This window comes from Scardinius erythrophthalmus, assembly GCF_964197995.2.
Source record: "Scardinius erythrophthalmus genome assembly, contig: HAP1_SCAFFOLD_227, whole genome shotgun sequence".
Taxonomy (NCBI): domain Eukaryota; kingdom Metazoa; phylum Chordata; class Actinopteri; order Cypriniformes; family Leuciscidae; genus Scardinius; species Scardinius erythrophthalmus.
In genome coordinates this window covers 72,938-88,240 of record NW_028296384.1, presented here as the reverse complement: position 1 = coordinate 88,240, position 15,303 = coordinate 72,938, and the positions used below count along the sequence as shown (strand labels likewise).

General features: G+C 43.1%; 1 protein-coding gene across 1 annotated transcript; it reads right to left on the bottom strand.

Annotated features, from left to right (window-relative positions):
- Positions 1–8,093: 8,093 nt before the first annotated feature.
- On the bottom strand, positions 8,094–8,984 carry LOC308686383 (beta-1,3-galactosyltransferase 2-like; the record flags this gene model as incomplete). Its single annotated transcript, XM_081394806.1, has 1 exon — positions 8,094–8,984. The coding sequence occupies one exon, from the start codon at positions 8,982–8,984 to the stop codon at positions 8,094–8,096; it is 891 nt and encodes a 296-aa protein (XP_081250932.1).
- Between the last annotated feature and the right edge of the window lie 6,319 nt (positions 8,985–15,303).

Here is a 15,303-nt window from a genome sequence, read left to right as displayed (position 1 = left end):
GGGCACTGCGCTGGAGGGCGTAGATGGCGCAACACGGGCTGCAGGTAGTTCCGAACGGAAGCACCTGCCATTCATATATCTCAGGCTCCTGGTCTCTGCACATGTTCCTCCAAAGAAACCGCAACACTGGCTTGTCCCCGGGCAATAAGCGTACCTGATGGAACATAGCTTTTATGTCCCCACTCACAGCCACCGTGTGTTGTCGGAACCTCAGGAGCACACCTAACAAGGAGGGTCCCAGCATCGGACCAGGAAGCAGCTGACTGTTCAAGGACTGACCCTGATGTTGAAATGAACAGTTAAAGACGATCCTGTTCTTGCCGTTGTGTTGTACGATATGGTGCGGAATGAACCAGGATTCTGAGGTATTGTGTGCTTCTTCTGTGGTTATCTTGGCTACATATCCAGCAGATTCCAACTTGCAGATTTCAGTGCAGTAGGCTTTTGCTAGTTCAGGATCTTTTGCCAATCTGCGCTCGGTACTTCGAAGACTAGGAAGGACAGCATCCTTATCGGTATGGAACATGGTCATGGGCATGCGTCGGAGCAATGGTGTGGCATAACGTTGAACGCCGTCTACGTTCACAGTGGTGGTGGCTTTCTGGAGCATAGCGAGAGTGTCTTTGTCTTGCTTGGACCTGATGACCATCTTCTCATTGTATGGGAAGGTGTCGACCTGCCAGAGACGCTCGACATGCCGAATCAGATCATCATGAAGCGGAGTGGTGGTGATATGAAGGCACTGCTGATAACACTGTGAGGGCTGCTTGGGGCTCATGGGACCCTGAAGAGACCATCCTAGCTGTGTTCGGATGGCTATTGGACCTCTGTCTGGTCCTCTGCGTACAGGCTGTATCGGCATTAAGAGGTGTGGCATGTCAGAACCAATGAGGAGTAGTGGTTTGACTCTGTCAACAGGGGGAAGAGGAAGATCTCTCAGATGACGATAAGCTCGTTGGAGCGCAGCCACTGGGTAGTTATGTTCTGCAAGACTCAAACCGGTTGCAGTAAAGGCATTGGGGATAGTGAACCTCTGCATGGGTTTGGTGACTGCTGAGACCTCGAAAGAAACGGACGAACCTTCAAGTTCTGTGTGAGATTGCTGAACAGTCTGTAAATGAAGTAACTCTGGGGTACAGGTAAGCTTGAGCTGCTCCACAACTGGGGAAAGCACGAGTGTTCTCTCTGACCCATCATCAAGAACGGCATGTGCCTCCATTGTGTGGTGTCCATTGTGAAGGAGGACCTTGACGACCTTCAGCATGACTCTGGGTGTACGGTTCGGTCTGTCCAAGTAAACCCGGGTCGATGGGAGGCTGACGGCGAGGACAGCACTGGTGGTATCTTTAATGAAATCGTGAAGAACTGTAAGATGTAGCTCTTTACAGATTCTACATGGACGTTTGAGGTTGCAAGACTCTACAGCATGGGACCGTCCACATCTCCAGCATTGTTTACCATTTTTAATCCAAGATACAATCTGAGAGGTAGTCAACTTCTTGAATGCCTCACAAGAGTTGAGGTAGTGATCCCTGTTGTCACAATGGGGACAGTATGGCTTGGGCTTGGAGCTGGACTTTCGACTCAGGAGTATTCGCTACACTCTCACGTGTCAGGAGAACTGGCCTTGGCTGTCCTCTTGGATGAGGTGCTCCTCTAGCTCTACCAGGGGGCTTCAGAGTTTCACTCTGGAACATAGCCGCAGCTCTGCTAGAGATACGTTTTGCTTGGGACTTGATCTGGAGCCAGTCAGCGAAATCAGGTAGTGTGTAGGTCTTGTCGGTGCCGGTCTGGAGAATACCCCGACTTCGGCAGTATTCAACAAAACTGTCGCGATAGGCTGGTGGCAGTTTACTCAAGAGACAGTCCACATGTGAGCCACACAAAAGCTCTATAATCAATGACTTTTCAACACACTCAGCGATCGCCCGGTAAAACCAAAAATCAATGCTTAATCAATCATAAAGATAACTATAGATCAATGTTGTTCCAATATTGTTGCCATCAACATTAATAACATCAGGTTTTCATCGATATGGTAATGGTGATTCAACATTTATTTTGAATTGAAATTTCAATATCAACCATAATGATGATTCAGATGGAAAAACAATGTTTATTCAATGTTGGCTTGCTGTCTGGGTATAATGCGTTAAGAGCTCACTCAAGTACTGCGGAGCTAAACCATTTAGTGCTTTGTAAGTACATAAGGTATGATTGTGACCAATCCGTGTCTATAAAGCGTGCTATTTGGCGTGATATCCTGATGGTAAGTGTTTAAAGTACATAACTATAATTGGGAGTGGGGATAGTATTATGATTGGTAACATCTTTTTTTGTGTTCGCTATAGGATTCTCCCTTTCGTTCTATGCCGTGATTGTTTGCTGCTGTCTTCACGCTGTTAAAGTGCTGCGACCTATACAGCCGCGCTGCCGCGATCATCACCATAAATAAAAGGGGACTGCTCGTTTGGCTCTTATTGTGGCGTTTTAGTGCCCAGGGGCCGGTTGCACCAGCTGTGCGTAAGTTATAACTTAGCCAAGTTTTGACGTAAATGGACACTAAGTTACGACTTACGCACTTCTAAATATTTTTGCGTTGCACCATTAAACTTAGTTGAAGCGTAACTCTACGTATAAACTAAATATTTACGGCAGCCTCCAATCAGGAGTAACGGATGGAATAAAATATCAGACAGACTGAACTGCATCAATAAGCTCTTCTTTTACCTGACAGACTTCAGTTCTTTAGACATATATGATTATGCTGACATTTACACTCGCTTACATTTTAAGAGAAAGAACATTATATGAATAGATTACTTTGTTAGCGGCTATCTTTAACACGAACCCATCCTAAACAGCGTGGCGCTGTGTGCATCGGTCCATGTTGTGCATGTCAAATCAGTCATAATCAATAAACGTAATTTCTTATGTTTTTTTGTATCAATATTTATTTATTGATCCTTATTCATTTCATTTCAAATACAGTTTCTGAATGTTATTTACATATAAAAACACTTATGCTATTCATGATCAAGTATCGTATTTAATGGAAACTTATTTTTACCGTTAGTAACGTGAGGCAAAAGAATGAAGGATAAACTGAAATGCACAGCATTTCAACACAACATCTGCTCATGTATTTGAAGGCTGCTATTGTATCATCGAGGCTAAACGTCATATTATGCGACTACGCATTACTTTATGGAGAGCTTACGACCTACTAGCAACGTTCTGCCTTACGACCAAATGGTGCAACGGAATAAAGTTCAGAGTTAGTTACAAACTAGCTAGTAGTTACTAAGCCTCTAGTGTGGACTTTACATTCCAATTTAAGAAAGAACTTATGAACGGCTGGTGCAACCCTTCCCTGCTTCATATTTCTGACTTGTGTGGGAGGACTATTTAGTTCCTTCCGCTTGTAGGGGAGCTAAGCTGCCCTCTGTTTCTTTTTCTTTGATTTCAACTTTTTGTTTGTTATTTCTTTTGTGCGTTTTCTATTACTTCTAATTCTGTGGAAGTACAGTTTGTTTGGTTGAATTGATTTGTTTTTCTTTTCTTTCATCTTTATTATGGTAAAACCAATTAACTGCTCATAGCTTGGGATGCATGTTATCAATCATCTATTAGTGTAACTCTATTTGTGTGTGATCATCTACTGAATTCAAGTTGTTTTGTAGCCTAGTAATCTCAGGTGACCAACTATTTGATTCTTTTGTATTATTCTGCTTATGTCTGTTTGTCATTGACATTCATTGCTGTGAGGACTGGCTTCATTAGTGATGTCCACAATATCATTTCTATGTTAATTTCTATAGTATCTTATTCTTTTTATTTGTTTATTGCAGGAGCTGGGGTCCCATGGTTGGATTGCTCTTCCTCCTTGTGGTGGTGGTGGTTCTTCTTTATCGCATGCGGTGTACACTTTAAGTGATTGATAGTGTGATTAGACTGCACGGGTGTGCGTGTGCATGCATGGACCTGTGCCTTGTAAAACCGAACTCCACATTGATTCCTGCTGTTGGGAGCCTCAGCCCTGCCGGTATTATTTAGTTTTTGTTTTACATATACACATAACTGCTACATACCAAGTTGGGTTGTATGTTTTTCTTTTTGTTTTGTTTGAAGTGGGGTTTCAGTGTCTCTTGTTGTTTTTTTAGTGTCCAACATTTTAAATAATTTTTGTATTAATAAACATTTGTATTTTTGTACATTACTCACGTCTCTTGTCTAATTCTATGAGGGAACCGAACCTGTGTGCTTTGCTCAATGTTTGAGTATTTTCCCTGGGGTTAACTCCTAGGGTGGTGTAGTCGGACTTTCTTATTAGTAAACAACTTGGGCTTGTGTCTCAAATTACACCGCCCCGCCTCAAGTAGGTCCTGACACGTGTTGTCTAACTCCAATTGAGTTTACAATGTCTTTTAATGCCAAACCCAATGCATCTTTTCCATTATCGATGTGTATATTAAAATCACCAACAATTAGTACTTTATCTGCAGTCAATATTAATTCTGATAGAAAGTCTGCAAATTCTTTGATAAAGTCTGTATGGTGCCCTGGTGGCCTGTATACAGTAGCCAGCACAAATCTCAAATGTGATTTATCGTTTATACTATTTTTACATTAAGCACCAACACTTCAAAAGAATTATATTTAAAACTTGATTTCTTAGTGGTTTTGAAAATATTACTATAAATTACAGCAACACCACCCCCTTTGCGTTTCAGACGAGGCTCATGTTTATAACAGTAATCTTGCGGGGTGGACTCATTTAAAGTAATGTAATTGTTTGGTTTTAGCCAGGTTTCTGTCAAACACAGCACATCTAGGTTATTATCTGAAATCATATCATTAACAATGAGTGCTTTTGAAGTAAGGGATTGAATATTCAGCAACCCAAGCTTTAGCATTTGCTCATCTGTATTATAGCTGTTTTTTATTTGTTGAACATCAATTAAATTTTTAACCTTAGATGGGTTTGGACGTTTTTTTTGGATTTCCCAATTCGGGGAACAGACACAGTCTCTATATGATGATAGCTAGGTGAAAGAGGCTCTATGTGATGGGATTTATCTGACCTTAATGATGCGAGACCGCTAGCAGACAGTCAGTTTAGCCAGTCTGAAAAATGAATTACCTTTGTACTTTTACTAAGGTAATTTTGAAAATGAATAGTAGTTCTTCAGGAGGTATGACAGAATTCATTAGTTATTGATTGATAACTGATACTTAACACAATCATAAAATTCTATTACTGATTAGTTAACACATTTTCCTTATTAGTTAACAGTAGTGACTTAAGTGTTAATAAATAATTACCTATTAGTTCTTCAGTATTTCCTTATTAGTTATGCAGGAAATAAGAAACTTGAACAGTTCTGGATTTTGGCGTTCGCTTGTAGGCCCTACTTGGCTTTGAATGTATAAAACACCTCTCAAAATGCATGCTACAGAATCACATCCGTAGCAAGCATTTTGAGAGGTGTTTTGACAATTCAGAGCCAAGTAGGGCCTATAAGTGAACGCCAAAATCCAGAACTGTTCAAGGCAAGGCAAGGCAAGGCAAGGCAAGTTTATTTATATATCACATTTCATACACAATGGCAATTCAAAGTGCTTTACATAGAAGAAATTAAAATAATAAAAACAAATAAGAATAATTAAAACAGTTTAGAAAAATAAAATACAGTACAGTACAGTACAAACAGTCAGACGAACAACGGCACAGTGCTCATTCAGTAAATGCATAGCTAAACAGAAGTGTTTTGAGTCTGGATTTGAAAGTGACTACTGTAGGAGCACATCTGATCTCCTCTGGAAGCTGGTTCCAGTTGCGGCTGGCATAATAGCTAAAAGCAGACTCGCCATGGTTTGAGTGAACCCTTGGTATTTCTAGCTGATATGATCTTAATGATCTGAGTGATCTATTGGGTTTATATTCAGTGAGCATATATGAAATGTATTGAGGTCCTAGGCCATTGAATGATTTATATACCAGTAATAATACTTTAAAATCAATCCTAAATTTAACTGGGAGCCAGTGTAAAGACCTGAGGACTGGTGTGATATGTTCATATTTTCTGGTTCTGCTCAGAATCCTGGCGGCAGCGTTCTGTATGAGCTGCAACTGTCTTATGGTCTTTTTGGGAAGGCCAGTGAGGAGTCCATTACAATAATCCACCCTGCTGGTGATGAACGCATGCACAAGTTTCTCTAAGTCTTGTCTGGAAACAAAGCATCTAATTCTTGCAATATTTTTCAGATGATAGTATGCTGATTTAGTTATTGCTTTGACATGACTATTGAAACTAAGGTCTGACTCTAGTGTCACACCAAGATTCCTAACTTGATTTTTAGTTGTTTGACCCCTAGAGTGAAGGTATGCGTTCACCTTGAGACTTCAGTTTTGTCTTTGTTTAACTCAGTGGTTCTCAATTCCAGTCCTCGTGACCCACTGCTCTGCACATTTTGTATGTCTCTCTTATCTGACACACTCATTTCAGTTCATGGAGTCTCTCCTAATGAGCTGATGATCTGGTTCAGGTGTGTTAAATAAGGGAGACATACAAAATGTGCAGAGCAGTGGGTCACGAGGACTGAAATTGAGAACCACTGGTTTAACTGAAGAAAGTTTTGACACATCCAACTGTTGACTTCATCAATGCATTGGCACAGGGAGTCAATGGGGCTGTAATTGTTAGGCGATAGGGCTAAGTAGAGCTGTGTGTCGTCTGCATAGCTGTGGTAAGCAATTTGGTTTCTCATTATTCAGATTGATCTCATGAAATGGCGTATATATGACACCCCAATTCGTATTTCCATTTTTGGCGTGTTCTCAACACGCATAATCGCTTTTCAGCGTGTTTATCAATGCCGTTGACTTAACGTTACATTAGGCTACTGTATATATAAATATATATGACCTACCCCAACCGCGTCCCTAAACCTACCCGTCACTGGGGTTAATACCATTTATGAGTGTTCCCCTACCATCCTATGAAAAAAAATATTGCTCCCCAGATGTAGATATACATTTTGCTCCGTTTCGCTCGGACATTTAACGGCGTACACATACACGCGGAATCACTCGGACGTTTAACGGCGTAGACATACACGCGGAAGATGACGGTTCGTTTTGGCGTGGACATACACGCGGATAGCTCAAAATGCGTATAAATAACACGCCACTTGACTTGAAAGTGGCGTGTATGTTTACGCAAAGTCATGATGTTATGTTGCATTATTTGGCTCATTGGGAGCATATACAGGTTGAACAGGAGTGGCGCAAGAATTGAGCCTTGAGGGACTCCGCATGTCATGGATGTCCACTCAGACTTATGGTCTCCTATACTCACATAATAACCTCTCCCATCTAAGTATGACCTGAACCATTTTAGGACTATCCCAGAAAGCCCCATCCAGTTTTCCAGCCTGTCAATAAGTATGTTATGATCGACAGTGTCAAATGCAGCACTGAGATCGAGTAGTACCAGCACTGATAATTTGCCTGAATCAGTATTTAAGCGAATATCGTTTATTATCTTTATGAGCGCTGTCTCTGTGCTGTGGTTCAATTCAGATCAATTGGTTCAATTGGTTCAGATCAAATGGTTCACAGAAATTGGTGGTCTTTTTAATATGTGGCTCCAGTATCGATAGCAAAGCATCAAACTGAGCCACTGACATCCTGAAGTAAACTTTGAATCGCTCGGGATGGACCAAATATCCCCCCCCCCCTCTTTTTATGAAGAGAGGACAACAAAATCATCCTCACTCCCTGAAGGCTCCATTTTGTATTGGTTTGCAAATGTTTTCGCTAAGGGTAAATTAATAGTCATCGGACTCAGTGTGCAAGGTTTCTTTGCAAGGACGAATTTTTAGGATGACAAATACGAAAAAACGCACACAAAAATTTCTGACTCGGTGTGCAAGGACCTTTAGTGGTAAGATAAAATGTTTTGTGAATACGGCCCCTTTTGTGTAAATTTATACAAAAATACGTTGAAACTGCAACACATAATGACTTGAATTCACCACTTTAAATTGAGCATGTTTATAATTTGTAAATGGGAATCAGGACAAAAATGTCAGTGGGATTTTTTTGCAACACTTTGCCAGTACTCTATTATCTGCTTCGGTGACCTCGCAATTGTTGTAATGACATTGGAAAGGTTGTGACTTTTAGGATCCTTCATAAAGGTCTGAAACTGAGAAGGATCTGCTGCGCGTGAGGGTTTAATGCCCAACCGTTTCAGACAAGCGCCCACATATGCATCCTCTATGTTAAAGTGCTTCACGTCCTTGGAAGCCTCAACTATTTTTTTGGGAAGGTCATTGGAGAAAACATATCCTAGTCCGAGCGTATATGTGGGGTATGTCGGTTCGGGGAACAGCTCCTCTGAGACGTAATATTTAGATTTTTTGTTTCTGATGACACGCTCTTTCCACATCATACGACCAGTGATGTAGTTCTGTCTGGGTGTGTTGGATGCCAATAGGAGAGTCATCAAGTTTTCCAAATTTAAGTAAATGTCAGAATCGACCTTCATACTGAAATTGGCTTGATGGCAACGAGTGGCCAACCAGTCCATGATCACCATCGTCTTTATGGTCAGGTTGAAGTACGAGTCCACAAAATTGCTCTGCAGTAAGTCTCTGTGTTGTCTGCTCTCTTCCTCCAGTTGCTGTTGAGCTTTTTCAGAGTCGGATCCTCCAGTCAAACCCACCAAGAACAGAGTCATCACTGCTTTCCCCTGGACTGTGCTCTCATTTCCCCACGTGCTCCGGATGGCGTTACGAGCTTCTGCCTGATGGGGCGCCACAGGGACCATCAAGACCAGGTACGGATTCTGCTGACATTTGTCAGGGTAATCCAGAATAAAATGATAGTTGCTTGGATGAGCTACATGATAATGCACTGAAATGGGTTTGGTGCTAATGGATGCAGTGGGTTTGTTCAGTGCTGTAGTTGTTTGCATGATTTTCCAGAAAAAATGTTTGCCAGACAAGCCCTCAGTATAGGACAGAGTCTGATTTACTACATTAAACATTGTGTGATGGTGCGTAACTTGCTTGAGAGAGAAATAGATATAAGCCACAGTAAACAACGATAATGTAATTGTGAGCATCAGAATGAATCTTGTTTTAATGCGACACATTAAAGCTCTATCCGGAGTCAAACCGCATCTGAAGAAGAAGAAGGAGAAAGAGAAGCATTAAAATGTTAAATAATCTCCCTTGGATTAGTTTTTGCCACAATCAGTCCTAATTATTTCGAAAGATTGAGTAGCACTACACTTATTTTTTCCATGCAATGTTTTCGCCGAGTATGTTGTAGCGCCAGACACACACAGCCAGTGACAATAACACCATTCTAATAAAAGATCAAATTGTTTGCAATTGGTATTAATATCAAACACACACAAATTACCATTTGTCAGTGCAGTTTTTGTATGTATTTGACAGTCAAATATGTTATGAAGCTGATCTATCTCATGAATAAGTTGTACAAAAGTGACCATGACGGTTTTTCCTGTCTGACTTCCACTAAAACCTCTTTCACAATGTTTGCTATGTAATCGTAGTATTCTACAGAACGTCTCGGTTACACAGGTAACCCTAGTTCCCTGAGGGAGGGAAAAGAGACGCCACGTCGAGACCGACAAATAGGAATCTCGCTAGAGAGGCAAATCTACTTCGAGTGAAACTAAAACAAGCCAATGTACATTGGCGTGCAATCATTTGCATCAGCTGTGCAGCCTCGCAGCGCGGGTATATAACGAGCAGCTGGTGTGATTGCACTTCAGTTTTTTGCTGAAGAGCCATGCCTGAAAAGCTGGCCGCCCCGGCGGGCAGCAGCAGATGTGGCAACAGGACGTGGCATCTCCGTTCCATCCCTCAGGGAACAAGGGTTACCATATGTAACCGAGACGTTCCTCTTCGGTCGGTCAGTCAACACCATGTTGAGACCGATGAATAGGAATCCCTACTCAAGGGCCACAGCTGCTGCACCCCATCCAGCGCCCTGTGTAAGCCTCTACACCCTCTTGCCTGGAAGGACGATAGGAGAGGGCTTACACTGAGTGTATCTGTCGCAGTTGTCCCGAGATAACCCATACAGTGAAATTATTGGATAACACTGGGAAAGTGTACCCTTTCTATGGAGGGAAGGGATGCTGCGGAAGCCACAATCTTCAAAGGAATTATGTGGAAAGATACATATGGACTAGCACGAAGGTTGTAATGCATATGAATATTGGATGACTTAGCCCAAGGGAAAGACACAGGCTTCGATTAGGAGCAGCCGTGGAGAATACACATATGGGATCCCCGTAGGGCAGGGGTGGGCAAACTACGGCCCGCGGGCCACATGCGGCCCGTTAGGCTGTTTAATCCGGCCCGCCGAGTATTTAAAAAAATTGTCTTAAGATCGCATTAATTTTGCCTTTTTTCTTGCAATACTTTGCGTTATATATATATATATATATATATATATATATATATATATATATATATATATATATATATATATATATTGCGTTGCATATATTTCACAATCGGAATATCAGATATTGCATGCATGCCATAGCTAACAAATGTAAAAAAGGAAAAATGACATAAAAGCAGATCATCATTCATTCAGCGCTGTTGTGGCTGCGGTGTGTCACGTAACAAGCAATGACGCGTCACCATGGAAACCAAACAGACAGCGACTTAAGCGCATAGACTTGTTGCACGTTAATGTTTTTTCCTTTTTTGGAAACTCACAGAGAAAAAAATGTTTGGTAACCGCTTGCACACCTTAGTTTTTCCTTTGATTTGTCTGCTATTTATTTTTTTTTCATTAAATGTTCTGATCTGCCTTTGCCTTTTATGTTTTATTTTATTATTCTTAAAATAAATTTGTATATTCGTTTATTTCCACAAATGTATGACTTTTGGAAGTGCAAATTGCCATTCAGTTTTAATAAAGTTGAATTAACGTAACCTGTCATTTTTACTCTTCTAAGTGTACACTTGCAGATGTTTTGTTTCTAATTTACTGTTAGGCCATTAAATAATAATAAGGATAAACAATATTTAAAAAGTATAGGCTATAATTATCTAACAACTTTAAAAATTAACATCAAAACATAACATGCTAAATGGGGGATATCTAGCATAAAAAAATGTATTGTCAGAATGTCGTCTCTCAGTTGTTGAATTTCGCACAGACATTACCACAACGTTGTCTGTTTGCTTAGCCTGATCTTATGAAAGTGCGAATACCACGAATTGTATTTGTAGTGCATAATATGTTTTCGCGTGCATATGATACGCACTTTATGGTGTGTAATAGGCACGCACTCCACACCCCTAATCCTAATCAAGGGGTTTACAGTGTGTAGCATGCACGCAAAAAAACAAACATTTTTGGCATATAAATGGCACGAGAAATAAAATTTGTGGTATAGATACGCACTTTCATGAGATCGTGCTTCATAATCTGCTACTGGGCCGGCCCTCTGTCAAATTTTTAAAACCCAGTGTGGCCCTTGAGCCAAAAAGTTTGCCCACCCCTGCCGTAGGGTCACGCATATGGGACCCAGCCTAAACCCGGTTCTCAAGGATTCAACAGATAAAGGCCTGGCACCGGACACTCTGCCATGTCCGGGCCGAGGGTATTGGAGGACTCAAAGGTTTTTCAGTCTGGAGAATATGGAGCACAGTAGAGTGCAGCAAGCCGACAGATCCGGGCCTCTCTGGTGGTGAGAACACAGGAGGAGACCGGCTCTACACGTAGGTTATAGTATCTAGCGAACATGTTAGGTGTTGCCCAGCCCGCAGCTCTACAGATATCTGTCAGTGTGGAGCCACGTGCCAGCGCCCAGGAGGATACAACACCTCTCATGGAGTGAGCATGCAACTTGAGCAGGCAGGGCATGCCTTGAGCTTGGTAAGCCACGGGGGAAATGCATATTTGCAGAGGCCCCGGGGCCAGCTGTGTGCCAGTGTTTCCGTGCCGAGTGTTCCCTCGGTCAGGGAGTAAAGCAGCTGGCAGTGGGAGGTCTCTGAAGAGGCAAACAGGTCTACCTGAGCTTCCCCGAACTCTCTCCAAATCAGCTGAACCGCCTTGGGGTGGAGTCACCATTCTCCCGGGAGCAAGACTTGTGACAGCTCGTCAGCCACACGGTTGAGCACACCGGGGACATGCATGGCTCGAAGTGACCTCAGATGCTTCTGACTCTAGCAGAGGAGATGGTGGGCGAGTTGCGACATGCAACGGGAGCGTTGACCACCTTGACGGTTGATGTACGCAATGGTCACAGTGTTGTCCGTACGGAGTAGCACGTATCTGCCCTGTAGCGGCCTCTTTTAAGCGGCTCAGAGCAAGACGTACTGCTAGCAACTCAAGGCAGTTGATGTGCCAATGCAGTTGAGGGCCCGTCCAGACCCCTGACAATGCATGCCCGTTGTACGTGGCACCCCAGCCGGTGACAGAGGCGTCTGTGAACACCACAGCATGCCTGGACACCTGTTCCAAGGGGACTCCTGCCCGCAGGAACGAGGGGTCTGACAACGGCTGAAGGTTTGGCAGCATGCCGGTATGATTGTCACCCGGTGAGTGCCGTGATGCCACGCCCATTTTGGGACTTGGCCATGAAGCCAGTGCTGAAGCGGTCTCATATGGAGCAGCCCGAGCGGAGTTACCGTTACCGCTGCCACTGCCATATGAATTTCAGTGGGACCGCCGTCCTGCCTTTGAAGGTGTTCAAGCAGTTCAGCACAGACTGAGCGCGATGCTCTGTGAGGCATGCTGTCTGTGCGACCGAATCCAACTCCATACCGAGAAAAGAGATCCTCTGCATGGGGGCGAGTTTGCTCTTCTCCCAGTTGACCTGAAGGCCCAGCTGACTGATGTGCCGGAGCACGAGGTCCCCGTGTTCGCATAACTGATCTCGAGAGTGTGTCAGTATGAGCCATTGGTCAAGATAGTTGAGAATGCGAACACCCTGTTCTCTCAATGGAGCCAGGGTCCCCTCCGTGACTTTCGTGAAGACACGGGGAGACAGGGACAGCCCGAAGGGCAGGACCTTGTACTGATAAGCTCGACCCTCGAACGCAAAGTGCAGAAACGGCCTGTGTTGAGGAAGAATCGAGACATTCAATGCATTCAAAAATGTGTTTCTGCGTGAGCATTTTGACCAGTAGCCTGTGGAGGCTCCGATTTAAAACTCACAGGTCCAAGATCGGTCGTAACCCACCACCTTTCTTGGGCACAATGAAGTAGGGACTGTAGTGCCCTGACCTCATATCGGCTGGAGGGACCGGCTCTATCGCGTCCTTCGTCAGTAGAACTGTGATCTCCGGTCACAAGACATGGGCATCGGCTGCTCTCACTGTAGTGGAGTGGATGGCCCGAAACTTGGGGGGACACCGGGCGAACTGAATCACATAGCCGAGCCTGATGGTCCGAATGAGCCAGCCAGACAGACTGGGGAGCGCTCACCAGGCTCGCAGAGACCGTACAAGCGAGACCAAAGGGACCGTAGGCGTACCCGGAGTGGGGCAGCGAGGTGGAACACAGGGACTTGGCTTGGGGGGCTCTCTCTGGGAGGTGGCCCGTAGCGGAGTCTAAGTGTGCTGTGCAACACTTACCTGGTTCCACGGAGCAGGAAGTGCAGGAGGCGGCTTGGATGCGTTCTCGAACACCACACTGCTGCCCGCTGGCAATAGAAGAGGCAGATGACAGTGGTGAGGATTCTCTCCCCCCACTGCTCTCCGGGCCCTCTTCGGACTCAGAGATGGGAGAAACTGCGTTTCTGTGAATTTTTCACAATCCCCAAAAACAGAAACTAATAAAAATGACTGAAGCACAATAAATTAACAATTAAGGGAATTTTACATTTTAAATCTCATTCAATATGTTAATAAATATTATGATAGTATATAACATACTGATTTTTTTCAATACATTAATAACAATAGTTCAATAGTTTTTAATAATTGTGAACATTTTCAGGTATAACAGTGAACTATAAAAGCTATTATATAAAGATCAGCAGAAGTATAAAGTATCAAAATATGACTAATTATAACCTCATATTTACTCATAATTGTTTTGTCTATTATGGACTATAGTTACTGCATGGTGTTCATGAAAGTGTTGATTTTATAGCATGAATGAAAAGCACATAAACAGCAAATAAAAGCAGGGACCATACCTCTTCCACATGCTTCCAAATTTTATGACTGCATATCTAAATGAACTACTGTAACATGCATCAGTTTTTTTTGCATAGTTCATATTTTCATAAGTAGTTAGCTGGGTGGAGCTGTTCATCGAAATGACTGAATTTATGATACAACACTCTGAATCTCCTTCCGGTACTATTATAAGAGGAACTTTCCACAAATTTCATGTTTTTATGGTGACTATTTGCTATGGTTTGATGAACTATTACTTAACATAAAACTGCAAAATTACTAGGCTCATAGAGATGTAGCGTATGGACAAAACTCACGATGACTTGTCATTATAAATTTTAGGGAAGCTTTTAACCCTTAAACTCATGAATTTAAATTACAGCATGGCGCCATGAGTCTGGACTGAATTGATCTCTTTTGACACGTTTGTTACAGAGTAATACTCAACAGAAAACATCTCAAAACTCAAGGAGATGGTTTCAAAGGGATTCTTATCTATAATAATAATAATAATAATTCGTTACATTTATATAGCGCTTTTTCTGAGACCTCAAAGCGCTTTACATAGAAGGGGGGAATCTCCTCAACCACCACCGATGTGCAGCATCCACCTGGATGATGCGACGGCAGCCATATTGCGCCAGAACGCCCACCACACACCAGCTTACTGGTGGAGAGGAGACAGTGATAAAGCCAATCAGTATATAAGGATGATTAGGAGGCCATGATGGACAGGGGCCAAGGGGCAAATTTGGCCAGGATGCCGGGGTTACACCCCTACTCTTTTTCGAAGGACATCCTGGGATTTTTAATGACCACAGAGAGTCAGGACCTCGGTTTAACGTCTCATCCGAAGGACGGTGCTCTTTTGGCAGTATAGTGTCCCCGTCACTACACTGGGGCCCACACAGACCACAGGGTGAGCACCAGTGGGCAACCAGTCTTGGGCTACAGGGTGATATGGCTGCGGATCTACTCGCACCTCTCTCTCTCCAAGCCAGAAACCCAGGTGGCCGGAATGCCATTCCACACACACACACACACACACACACACACACACACACACACACACACACACACACACACACACACACACACACACACACACAC